Source organism: Rhamphochromis longiceps, linkage group LG22 (genome assembly GCF_057381845.1).
Source record: "Rhamphochromis longiceps isolate RC_006_pf linkage group LG22, R_longiceps_female_GT1.1, whole genome shotgun sequence".
Lineage (NCBI taxonomy): Eukaryota > Metazoa > Chordata > Actinopteri > Cichliformes > Cichlidae > Rhamphochromis > Rhamphochromis longiceps.
In genome coordinates, this window is record NC_140577.1 from 12,566,209 (window position 1) to 12,579,893 (window position 13,685).

Here is a 13,685-nt window from a genome sequence, read left to right on the forward strand (position 1 = left end):
AGGGGTGGAAGGTATTAGTCCAGTGTCCTCGTCTGGCATATCATTTCATTTTGAATCAAACATTAGCCCCGATTGGGGATCCCCTTTGTGCGCTCGTCACAGATGTCTAGGACAGTTAGTGGGTTTTGCCAACCAAAAATGTGCTTCCCTGGAGTGTTGTGTGTTTGTGTCTGCTTGATTACATTTGTGATCTCATTATCTGATAACTAAAAGACAAAGACAATGAAGTAGGTAAAAACATTTTAAGAAAAATTATTACTTACTGTGTAGTCATATTTGTTGCAGCTCACCACTTGGGGGAAATCTGATTATTCACTTTCTTGCTGAGATGTTGATGAAACCATTATAAGTGTAGTTAGAAACTGTGTCAAGTTAGCGAAGCTTTGCTCCGGCAGAAAGTAATAAAACCAGCTTTCAGCACTTCTAAAGCTAACTAATTAACATTTAGTAGACCCACTCTCCATTGTATATACAGCTGGGTAGGTTTCAGCAAGCAATCTGTCATGATCCCTGTGCCTCCCTGGCCAGCCCAGTGTGGCCACAAGTGTTTGTTGTTTTACTCTCTCTCTGCTCCCCTCGCCTTGCTCTCTCTCTCTCTCCTACCTGTCTGCCTGGGCGGAGCTCTGATTGGGCTCCCGCCCTTGGCCTACGCACCTGCAGCTGATTTGCAGCTCTTCTTAAGGCAGGGGCTCCGAGCGACTTGTCGCTGGAATATTGAGTAACTTGTTAGTATTGCCTGGCTTCATTGCGATTCTGTTGTTCCTGTGCTTTCCTCCGACTTACCCTCGTCTGTGTTAATAAGTTTACCTGGATCAGCCCTTTTGTGACCCCTGGACCCCGTGAGTGTGAGTGGGCTGCTTGTGTGGAGATTGTTTGGACAAGGAGCGGAGCAAGTGCGAAGAAGTGTGTTTCCCCAGCCTATTGATCCCCGGAACCCTGGTGTTTCCCCCCCTTCACGTGTACATATCGCACCAGTGTGATTAATAAAGTATTGTTGAACCGTGCTTTCTCAGTCTGTGCCTGAGTCCGTTCCACCACTGTGACACAATCTCAAGAAATGTCACATTTTTTTTATTTCTTAAAGCACAGTACTACTTTATCAAATGCTCAAAGACAGTGAAATTAAATGGGATTCGTTTCTGTCGACCACTGTCACCGTGTTTTCTGTTGCATGAACAACCCAGTATCACGGCAAAACGCCAGTCCACCGAGTCCATTTCACATCGGGTTGGCATGAAAGTAGGTGCATGCCTTCTCAGAGTAGGTACTAAATATTTGCAAACTAAGTCAGAAACACTGCTTCCTTTTCTTTCTTTTTTTTTAACTGTTGCAAGATAAGGGTTTCTCCATTCACTTTACTGCTAATTCATTGAACACTGATAAAAGAAAAAAGAGCTAAAAGTCTGCATTTACTTGGGGCTCCATTCGCTCAGCAGACACCAGATTTTTCAAACAAAGTCTGGACCATTAACACTGGGTTTGGGTCCAGCCTGTCTCGGCTGGTCTGTTCTATCAAGGTCTACAACAGTCAGATGAACCTCGAAACAAGCGCTCCCCGTCAGACAGAATGTTTGGTCCATGTGTCTAGACCTCCACCATATCTGACCCGCCAGCACAGAAGGACACGCAAACACTCGACAGACGATCATAAGGAACAAATACAGGCAGGCTCCTTCCCACCACCATGTGACTTGGATATTCATGCACACTGCTGTTCGTAATTTCTTATCATTGACACCCACCCCTCCACATCCACTTATACACTTGTCAAATATGACACCTCTACCCACAAGAAAGAGACCAGGTTCTGAGTCCTTTTCTAGAATACCTGTATTCATTGTCCCAGCTACGTTTTGGGAGTTTTATCCCCCAGAAACTACAGTACCTTTCTCAAATGTAAAAGACACCTACCCAGGTCTTTAGTTCAAGAACAGGACGGGCTTTTTTTGTTTTGTTTTGGGGTTTTTTGCTTTCGTACTTCATGTCACTCCCCTGTTTTCCAGTAAGAGAAGGAGACCAGACCATGGACCACTTCCATGCTATGTGGGAGTCCCTGCTGTTTCAGTGGCTGCCAGGCAGGCAGCCTTTTCCCTCTCTCTTTGGAGCGTTTGGCTCCATAACCACGGGAGCCCATCTGATGTGGTCCCCCCATCTGACTAGCAGCTCTCTTCCCTAGGCCCAGACGGCTGTAGGGACAGAGCAGACGAACAGGGCCGCAGATTGTTGTAGACCATTTACATGTAAATACAGAGACCGGGCCTGGGTCTGGGTTCAATATTGAAGGTGTCCGCTGCACTGAGGTCCCTCTGTGTGTGCATATATGAGCGTGTGCGCCTACACGCCGGCGAGTGTATATGATTGTGTGAGCATGCACGCTTGTGTGTTTTCATGTATGTGCATGGCATGATCCAGTACATCTAAATTATACAGCTGCCAAATTGCTGCAAATGTTTTAATACAAAACCATTCTGTGGTCCGTAATTACATCTAATGGCTGCTGGATGCTTTTCTCCAGAGCAGAGATAGGAGGCTTTTCGCTGAATAATTTGGCAATTTATCAGTTAGTTTTTGCAGACAGATCAATAAAAAGAAATCATCATACTGACTTACATTCATAAAAATATGCTTTAAAGAGGGATAGAATAATGTTTTTGGATTTGTTTTTGGTTTTTTATTGACACACAGGGGGATCTGAGGGGCTTCGAGCACTGTGAATGTAGCCCCTAACCCCAAGAGAAGATAGAAGATGCCAAGGCAACATGCCTGTTTCACTTGGGGGGTCAACTTTAAACCATTATTCATGTCTCCATAACCCCCCCCCCCCTCCCCCCTCCCCTCCCCACTAGCATATGCCTCCGGTTGGTAGACAGTAAGTCAGTTAGGGCTTTCCTCTGTGTCGCTCTAGAAGCTTTCATACCGGGAGAGAGAAGTGTTAAAACTCTTCTCACTTCTGACTCACTGATTTAACCACATTGAGGCAGCAACAGCAGCAGAATACTCCTGTGGTGTAAATCTGTTTGTGTTCCCTGTCCAAAAAAAAAAAAAATCAAGATGAGAGAAAAATACAGAGTCCTCCTGAAATGTAGTTTCTGAGTCAGGGTTAGCAATGTGATAAAAGCCCAGCTTGTTTGGCAGTAATAGTGCTATGGGAAAGGACAGAGAACCAAGGGGTGAGCAGGGTGGAGTGGCTCCGTCTTGGTGGCAGTTCGCTGGTTGGTTGATGAAGCTCAAGTGTGGGACAGTCTTCCCCTCCCTACCCCAGCGCACCCCAGCCTCGGCCAGGAGAGCATGTCTGTCAGAGAGGGCGTGTTGTCTTGGAAGCTTAACGCAGAGTCGATACAACTCCACCACCCTCCCTTACACCTCACGTTCTAGGGAACGCATATATCCAGTCTACGCTGTCAGACTTTTAGCACCTGCTATTTGCTTTGGGTCCCTTATGTCAATTCCTCTAGTGTTTCAGGAGGATGGGCTCCGAGAAGTGGGTCAACAAAGGTGGATGCTAAAATGGGGCTGAGGGTGAGACTAGGGCCAGTGGACTGCCGTCCACTTTTGGTGTTGCTGGCTACATGTTCTGCCCGTGATGACGCAGTGAGTGAAAGTGAAAAGGGTGGATGTGTCAAATTCACTTCAGTGATTCATAGTAAACTGAGTGTTGGTGGTAATTACTTTAGTGACATTAAAAAATACTCCAGACATGAAAGAAATATAAGCATATGTCCTAAAAAAAACAACAACTTTGAGTCTTTGTGCCAGTTGCTACAAATAAGATAGAGACGATTTATTGGAAAAGTCAGATATATACACACCAATACTTTAAACTCACCCTGCCTCCATAATTGTACCTGCTGCATTCCCCACAGGCCCTGGGCGACACTTCCTATAATGCAGTAATCCAAAAATCATGTTATCATACCTTGGGGGATCATATGTAGCAGAGCAGCTTCAATCCTATTTCCCTGAATGTAACCAGTATACCTTATTTCTCTAAGATTTGTCTTAACACAGTGGATTATCATTGCCCCCTGAAAACCTGCACAACACAAAAGTATCGGGCCTACATCTCCCTAGATACATTTGTGCAGTAATCCACCGCTCCTTCAGCAGGACGGTCACACACAAAACAGGCACACGCATATATGCATGCATGCACGCGCTTACATCGGGACTGATCTGTCGAGATGACGCAAAGTGGCATCCGATGGTTCCATGCAGTCTATTTTAATGCATTTTGAGGAATGCAAACATGCTGTATACAAAGACGGGAGTCCCATGGGTCATCACTCTGACTGGTTACAGCTGGAGAAAATTTCCATTTCACAATCATTTGTTCTGCCGGAATGGCATCAAACATGAATATATTTTACATATTGACTCCGAGGTTCTTTTGTATGCATACAAAAATGCAAAGCTCTTGTTTCATACAAATGTTTCTCAAACTGAAGGGCTGTTTAAATGTTGAAGAAAAAGGGCCAAGGCAGCAAAATAAGGAAGAGACAAAGTAATTGATGAGCGCAATATGCGGCCAAATGGAAATGCATGAAGCTGTCACCTTTGCATCTTTGAAGATAGCAGCGTGTCTGTAACATAAGCTGTCCCTGCGTAAAGACTACTGCTTTGATTAAATGTTCGCAATCCCTGGACGCTGGAAAATATACTGGAGGACATCTTTGATAAACTTGTGAAATAAATTCTTTCCAATAAAAATGTTCTTGAGGATGATGATTTGCGGAGGAGCGCAGCACTGGCATGGTGCACATTGCAGTCGGTTCTTTTCCCAGCACCCCTCCCTCCAGGGGTCTCGGTAGCGAGGATCTCTAATGAGACTTGCGTTATTAATCCTTGCAATGGGGTACATGAATTCACTCCTGAGCAAAGGCTTCAGCAGCCACCTTAGCCCATAAAACCTGGAATGTATTCCTTTCATGTGCTGTGTTGATGATCTACTCTGACAACAATATGGTAGGACTTCCCTTCCCCTGTCGCGCGGGCCCTGGCCTGAGGCCAAAGAGGGTCATCTCAGACACACTTGGACTTTTATAGGTAGTCAAGAAACATGCTGACAGGTCACAAGTGGGAGCTCCTTTATGAGTAAGATCTACACATCCACCTCATTTGGCATTAGTTTATTTATAGGCGGCCTATAAATCAAGTTTATTTTGTTTTCTAGTTTTCAAATGGCAACCACGTCTTTGGGGTCATGTAGGAAAAACCGACATGCTTTAGGAAAACGGCCATTAAAACAATAAGATCGTGGCTGTTTTACCAGGATTTTCTCTCAACGGGCTTGTAATCATCTCTGAAATAAAGCTGTAAAGCGCAATGACTGGCTGTGAAGAAATTAATACAAAGGAGATTTCACGTATTTTAATGACAGACTATAAAGGATCGAGAGTCTGGGCTTGTGCAGGTGCCATGAAAACAGAATTTCATACTAAATCAGTTTTACCCTTAACAGTAATCAGTAAATTGCTGACTATAGAAATGCTATGGCAAGGCTTTAGCAATGAGGTGTTGACAGCTCAGCTATAAAATGCTGGACAATGTTTCAAATACAAATGCAGCTTCCTCTGAACCAGAACTCTCTAACTATTGCATTAACCTCCAGCAGCAGTGCATCAGGGCAGCAGGAAACACAGAGACCAAGGACATAGACTTAAAAGTGTTTCATTCTGGATAAATGATCCTCAAACCGCATCCAACTGGCTTCAGTTCAGCTCTGTGGAAAAAACACATAACTGAACATTCACGACTGATTTCTGTTCACATGAAATTAACGACTTACAGTAAACACGTTTCTCAAAACCCCCAAATATTCACTGCCATCTTTTTTTTTTTAAACAGGTTTCCCAGAGGTATTTTATTTGTTGCAGAGAGAATAAAAAGGAAGGTGAAAATCAGGAGTTACTTATGCTGATAAGTGAGATTCTCTGTTGGGAAACAGGTCAGAATAAATAATAAAAACGCTTTCAGCATCATTCATCAGTTGAGAAATGTTTGATCTCAGTTGTCAATTTTTTTTCTTGCTGTTTCTGTCTCAGTCCGGGAAAGGCTCTCAGTCTTGATTGACAGATTGTGCGCTGTATGCATGTAGCTCTGGTCCCCTGATGGACCAGTAGCCAGCTTTACTGTCCCATTTATGACACGAGCCAATCTGCCTCCAGCCGAGATTCTCCCTCAGCTTTTCACAGATTTGTATCCCCATTTTCCCCAAATTCATCTCACCCCATACTCCCCCTCCAGCTTTCTTTAAGACTCACACATGCACAAACTGCCGGCACACGAGCAGAAACACACGCACACACTCACACACACAAACAGAGAGACAGATGCAAACACCGAGCTGATGTAAAGTGAGAAACAAGTGGAAAATCCGAGAGTTAGCGGCCTGCATACCAATCTGCGTTGTTTTACTTCAATATGAGGAGTCGTGTAGCCGTTGCCCAGTGTTTTGATCGGTCACTAGAGAGCGCTGTCCCCGTGACACTGCTCAGATCCCCCTTTATCATTAGGCCTGGATACAGTACGGCGTTTGTTGTGCGACACGTTTCTTTCATTATTTCTGGTTTCGGGAGATTTTCGTGTCTCACACTCATATGTTTCAGTGTGTGTGTGTGTGTGTGTGTGTGTGTGTGTGTGTGTGTGTGTGTGTGTGTGAGAGAGAGAGAGAGAGAGAGAGAGACTTTCACAATTTTAAGTCACTTTATATTTGAAAAAAAGTTTCGTTTTTCACTTGTTTATTATTATTTGTCACCAAACAAGTGCGGTTCTACTGTTTTCATTTTGTTGGTTCCGTCTCCTTATGTATTTTGCAAGCATGCATGCAGATTTTCTTTCTTCTTTTTTTGCAGTGTTTTGTGTTAGTCCTCCATTTGGGCATTCCCTGCTGAAACTGGAGGTTATTGGAGTTAGGAGAGATTTATCACCATTTTAAACACTGTGCTGAACTCTAGCAACAGATGCAAGAAGTAAGAAAAAAAAAGACGTTTTTGTTTTGGGGTTGCTTTAATAAATCCTGCACTCTGTCACTATGAATGTGTATTTAAATATTCTAAATCCACAGAACCTGATTGGAGCAATTTAATTTTTTTTAAATTGCAGATCAAATTAAGCAACCGACTTATTTTTCCTTCCTGTTTTCTCATTTGCTATTTAGCAGACTGCTTTAATGCATGAAATAAAATGGGCCTCTTGTTGTTTGATGCATGCAATTATGCAACTAGTGAACTACAATTTTAAACCTGCTGTAGTTCATGAAAAAAAAACATGCACAGAAATAGTAAAGGTTTTAAATGATGCTTTTTAAAAATGTGTTTGCGTTTATTTATTTTAGATTTGTGAGGGTGTCTAAAGCTATAGCACCATAATATTATTTTTCGCATAATCTAATAAAAAGGAGGCGCTTATCTGCAGTAAATGCTCACTGATAATACTCGAAACGTTTAAAAAACGTTTTTTTCTCTCTTGTTTTTCACTTGGTTTTGACAGGTTTTTTTTAAACCAACTGAAGAGGCACCGGTTGAAGGGGCGCAGGAGTCCAATTATAGTTGATATGGTGCACATACGATTTCTTTTTTCTCATTAGGGTTGTTTTCACGGGCAGTTGATTTGTATTTACAGATAACTACAAATGACCGCAACGTGACTCTTTATATCTGAATGCGTATTTTGTCTCTGTGCTGATCGGTGATGGCTGATCAGAAGCGATTTTCCGCCAGTGACTGGAGATGCAAAACTTGTGAAATGCGACCAAACGCTGTCAGTTTCGTGTTTGTGCAGAAATTACGCTTCTCCTCTTTAGCGTTGTTAGTACAGCAAACAATATGTTTTTGTGCACTGATTTTTATGATTGTTTTTATAGTGAAACTGCACGAAATTGCGCGAAGACATTGTTCCGTATAAGTCATATCTACTGCCGCGAAGGGATAAAAGACAAATAAATAAATAAAATAAACTTTCTCTTCTTTCTCTCGTATTCTTCCTACCGCACACTTTCTAATTGAATTAGAGTTGTGCGGCTATTGGCTATGGAGAGGGCTGGTGCCCCCTCATGCTTTCTCAAGAGCTCCTCCCCTAACAGAGAGGTTCAGCTCTCTTATAAGTCGTCTTATAAGAGGCGCTGAACATCCCCTACCCAGGCAATAATCTCATCTGAAAATCTGTAGGTGCGGTGAGGGTTCAACCTCCCGTCATTCGTAAGGGAGGGAGGCTGCAGAGACAGAGACAACCAGGGCGACTGTGGCACCTCCTTGGCTGAGATTCACCCTGGACTCTTGAAATTCTTTATTTATTGCAAGATTTGAAAACAATGCAGTTAGAGAACATCCTTCCCAGCGCTAATATCAACTTACCCAAGACCTTTTACAATCTGTCCTCGTCGGACAGCGCTAACAACAGCCCCAGGCCATCGTCGCAGCTTGAATATCAAGACGTAGACCGGACGGAATCAGAGTCCAGCAACGCTCCTAAGAAGTATCTGAGCGGGGTGGGAAACGGGATGCTTGGCGAGGGAGAGGGGGACACTTTCACTAAAGCCGGGCCCGATGGGAGAAAAGGCTCCCCGGTGCTGGGTGAGGACGATTTGACGAACGGTCGCCGGTACAACATAGATGAACTTGGCTCTGACAGATACTTCATCTCGTCATCCCAGGCGAGTTCAGACATGGCAAGCCCCTGTTCACTCTTTCCTTACGCAGGACAGACCGGGTCAGTGTACACCGGGTCAAGCAGCTCCAGGTACCCGGCTTCACTACATTACGGATCCGTCCTGCCGCCGACAGGCTTCTCCTCTTCCTCCGTGTGTACCGGTCGGAGCCAGTTTAGCAGCGGAGGGTATCAGTTCAGTCAGGGTCCGGGCTGTTTGTATCCCTCCTATCCCGGGACAGGGACGGGTATTGGCTCCATGTCTCTGCCGGGGTCTGCCGCCGGAGCCAGAGCGCAGGTCTATCTGTGCAACAGACCCCTGTGGTTGAAATTCCACCGGCACCAGACCGAGATGATCATCACCAAGCAGGGCAGGTAAGAACATTTGGTTAAAAAGTACGGATTTAACAATACAGAAAATTAAACATTAAAGTCATATTTACTTGCATCTGCTCCATAATGTATTTTATTATAATTTATTTTCTTTTATTTACAAGAATGGCTGTTCATTTTTTGTAACATTTTATGCAGGCGCAAAATTTTAATTATTCTGCCACCCCCGACCCAACATGTCGGGGGTGGTGGGGTTTCAGTTTTAGTTTGGGGGGAGTTTTAATGCCCAATTACGCATCAGGACAATCATGACACTAACAAAAAATGTGTATATTTAAATCTGCAAAAAAACAACAGCAAGCACGATTAAATAATTCTGGCCAATTCAACCCGTGCAGACGTTTATCAATAAAGTTTTGCTTTGCAATTTTGTGTCTTTTGCACTGAAAGCTAACGAATTTTTCCTGTTGTTGTATTTTTTTTTTTGCCCCCAGACGGATGTTTCCATTCCTCAGTTTCAACATCACTGGACTCAACCTCACAGCGCATTACAATGTCTTCGTGGAAATTGTTTTGGCTGACCCGAATCACTGGCGCTTTCAGGGCGGAAAGTGGGTCACTTGTGGAAAAGCAGACAATAATATGCAAGGTGAGTAATGCAATTAACACAGTTTTACGAGTATTAAAATTGTACTTTGTTTTAGTGAATATTTTCTTTAAAAAATTAAAAAAGAAATGACAAAGCGTTTTAGAAACGATGCAACAGATGCTATTTAGTCGCAAGTGTTTTTTTAAGGTTTTTTTAAAAAACAAACAAACAAACAAACAAACCCTTATGTTAAAAAAATATGTAAGTTTTTACTGACAAGAAAAAAAATCGATCGTTGTTGTGAAGCGTATTTTTTAAAGGGAATTTCCAGTGTTTTAACGCAGCAACATATCAACTTCGGTGGAGTTTTATTTAAATGGCCACGTCCTTGCCATGAGCCTGTAAGGCGTGAAATTACTCGATAAATGTGGCTTTTAAATAAGTGCTATATTTAACAGTTACAACTTTTAAATACATGAAAAAATAGCACCTTCATTTTAAAATGTAAAAGTTGAGTAGAGATGTGAGAAAATATAAAGGAAGCATTCATTTTTCAAGTGTCCATTTTGGTTCAAATAAATGGGGAAGGATTCATAAAATCATCCTCATCATCAGAACTACTGTCAGTTTTTGTAGGTTATTTAATATTTTTAAATTACAGTTACAGGCACGTTTTCATTTTAGTCATATTTTATGGATTTATTTGATTTTACTGTAACACAGGCCTAATACGATCAGAAGAATTATTGCTTCTGAAAAAAGAAACAAATACTAAAAAGCTGCATGTGCTTTTTAATATTTTTTGCAGTTTGCACAGACCCGTGTTTATATTCTTTCAGTTAGTCGTGTTACTAAAAGTCTATTGATTTTTACATTTTTTAAATTTTAGGTAACAAGGTGTATGTTCATCCTGAATCCCCAAATACTGGTGCTCACTGGATGAGGCAAGAAATCTCTTTTAGCAAGTTGAAGCTGACCAACAATAAAGGAGCCAACAACAACAACACACAGGTTAGATATAGTTTTTAAATATGGCTGAATTTCTCTTTTTCTTCTTTTTTTTTTGTGAAATAGTGTTTCAAATACTCTTGCTTTATTTATTTATATATTTTTATCATCAGCTGCAAATGCTTGGATACATTTCCAGAATATTTCCAGTCTTTGACTAATATTTGTGAACAGTGCCCCTCTCCACTGAATCATAAAGACTTGCAGCTGCAGTCGTACGTATCAGCATGCATAGCGTTGCACTTATCAACCACTTCTCATTTTCAGATGATAGTCTTGCAGTCACTTCATAAATATCAGCCGCGGTTGCACATTGTGGAGGTGACAGAAGATGGAGTGGAGGACATGAGCAATGAGGCCAGAACTCAGACCTTCACCTTCCCAGAAAACCAGTTTATAGCTGTCACAGCTTATCAGAACACAGATGTAAGCACACGATTAGTCTCTTTATTTTTTCCCCTTTTTGATACAACAAATTAAAATTATTTGATTCTAAATTTTGTTTGAAAAAAACGCAATCTTTAATATTGTTTTTCAGTCTTTAATGTAATAGTTTACCCAAAGATACATATTATTAATACAAGCTTTCGTCTTTATTTCAGATTACTCAGCTAAAGATAGATCACAACCCATTTGCAAAAGGCTTCCGGGACAACTATGACTCGTACGTGTTTTGCATTCAAAGCAATGTGGTTTTTGGTTTTCTTTGTGTGGTGCCCTTATTTGTTTGTTCAAAACCAGTAGTAGCCTATTGCAATTCATTTTTGTATTTGTTTTCTTTCTTTGCTAAACAGGATGTACACAGCTCCAGAGAGTGACAGGCTGACTCCATCTCCTACAGACTCGCCGCGCTCTACCCAGATTGTGCCCGGAGCCCGCTATGCCATGCAGCCTTTCTTTCAGGACCAGTTTGTCAACAACCTGCCTCAGAACCGATTCTACCCTGGCGAACGCGCCGTTCCCCAAACCAACAGCCTTCTCTCCCCGCAGAGTGAGGATGCCAGTGCAGCTGCTTCTGCCCAGCGCTGGTTTGTTCCCCCAGTTCAGCAGCCGGGCTCCAACAAGTTGGATCTGTCATACGAGAATGACTATTCCACAAGTAGCCTGCTGTCCTACGGCATTAAGCCCCTGTCCCTGCAGACATCCCATGCTCTCAGCTACTACCCAGACTCGGCCTTCGCTTCCATGGCTGCAGGCTGGGGAACCAGAAGCTCTTACCAGCGCAAAATGACCACAGGCCTTCCTTGGTCCCCTCGTCCAAGCCCCCCAGCCTTCCCGGAGGACCAGCTGGGGGCAACTAAGGAAAAGCTGTCTGAGGAGAACGCGCCACCCACCTCAACCTGGATTGAAACGTCCCACTCACTGAAATCAGTGGACTCTGCTGATTCTGGTGTGTACTCCATGGTGTGCAAGAGGCGCAGGATGTCCCCAGGGGGCTCAAGCACAGAGAACTCCCCAACCATCAAGTGTGAGGACTTGACCACGGAGGAGTACAACAAGGACAACCCAAAAGGCATGGGTTATTATGCATTCTACACAAGCCCCTAAGACTCTATTTATTTAAACTAAATATAAATCTTTCGTTTTTATTGAGTGATCTCCATTCCTTGTTAATGTCTTTTTTCTCTTTTCTCTAAAGGTGCCAAAGCTTAGTGTTCCCCCCAAGCAAGCTGCACAAGGTTTTTTTCCCAGGCCAGCCCCTCCCACATACCTGAGCAGAAACATGCATAGTGATTGTTGTTTTTTAAAAATAAAAGCATGTACCAATTAATTCCTTTATTTTTGCAACTTTTTTTGACAGATGTGATTTTTTCCCCCTCCCGTCCCCCATGCATATTTAAGTCATTTTTGTTGTACAGTATTTGTGCACTTTAGAATGTGATGTATCTTGTACAAATTGTCTTCATGGAGGTGTTATTAAATGGATAATAAAACAGCTTTTCATGAAGCACTGTTCAAATGTCTGAGTATGTTTTATTTATACGAAGAGCGATCAGTAACAGCTCTCGGATGTTCACCAGCCGCAAATACAAATCTATGCGTGCATTTTAAGACGAAACAGCTCCCACGTTTGATAAAAACACTGCATTTAAGACATTTTAGTACAATTGAAGAGCAAGTTTCTCATTTTTTACAATCTACTGCCTTTTATGGCTGAAAATTCTGGCCTTCAAAATAAAGCATGCCTAATGATCGTTGACTTTGCAACAAAATAAAGTGTGTAAAATCCACAAGGAATCTAAACATGCTGGTTCTCTCAAACTCAGCAAAAATCAGTGAAAGACAATTCTGCCTTATCTTGTGTTGGTATAGATGGAGGTCAGAAGTTTTAACCAAGCGAATAAGGCACACAATGAACACCATTCCCAGCTGTACTTTGTATGTTTCAACTGATTAAAATTTGACTCATCTCACTAATAAACTATATTTAGTCTTGTTTATTTAAAAAAAATATGGATTTTAATTATTCTTTTTTATTTCACATGCAGACAACTGTGACCATAAATAGGAACAATCAGAGGAAACAACACTAAATATTAATGACATCGGATGGTATATAGATTAGAGGTTGTTTTAAGGCAACAATAATGTATTTTTTTGCGCTTCACCCATGGAAATGTAAAGCTGAAATTCTCAGAATCCACGGCGCGTATGCATAAAAGCGCTGAGCCATCCTTTTCATGCCACAAATAAGTGTTACAAGGTAACACAGCGGCTCACAATTCAAGTGAGCAACGTGCAATTTAAGTATAAGTTTTACATGACATGATTCACAACATAGACTCAATTAGGTGAAAAGCACACAAAGCGGGGAGGGAGTACTACCATTTCCACTGTTGTTGCCATGGCGTTTTCACACATTTTATCATTTACCTAAGAATGCAACTGCATCTGAGGCATGTGTATACTTAGAAAACACGAAGAAGAAAAAAACTAAATGGAAAACAGTCCATAAACCATCCATCTAAGGGCAGCGTTCAGCTTAACACCTCTATTTATACTGCGCATCTATGGCCTCTCCAAAAGTGGATTGGTGAAACTAAAATCCGCAAAAAGAGAAGTCATAACATTCACACCGAGACTTCTTGGCTCATGTTCTCAGTGCCTGTTT

The 13,685-nt window shown here is 42.1% G+C and overlaps 1 protein-coding gene across 2 annotated transcripts; it reads left to right on the forward strand.

The window, feature by feature from the left end:
- The first annotated feature begins 8,127 nt into the window (after positions 1 to 8,127).
- On the forward strand, positions 8,128 to 12,515 carry eomesa (eomesodermin homolog a). Of its 2 annotated transcripts, XM_085395825.1 has the most exons (7): positions 8,128 to 9,018; positions 9,471 to 9,625; positions 10,455 to 10,576; positions 10,841 to 10,999; positions 11,176 to 11,237; positions 11,368 to 12,086; positions 12,213 to 12,515. In XM_085395825.1, the coding sequence occupies exons 1-7, from the start codon at positions 8,309 to 8,311 to the stop codon at positions 12,224 to 12,226; spliced, it is 1,941 nt and encodes a 646-aa protein (XP_085251951.1). In that variant the 5' UTR covers positions 8,128 to 8,308; the 3' UTR covers positions 12,227 to 12,515. The 2 variants fall into 2 exon arrangements, with proteins under 2 accessions (XP_085251951.1, XP_085251950.1); XM_085395824.1 differs by having other exon boundaries at positions 11,368 to 12,515.
- The last annotated feature ends 1,170 nt before the right edge of the window (positions 12,516 to 13,685 follow it).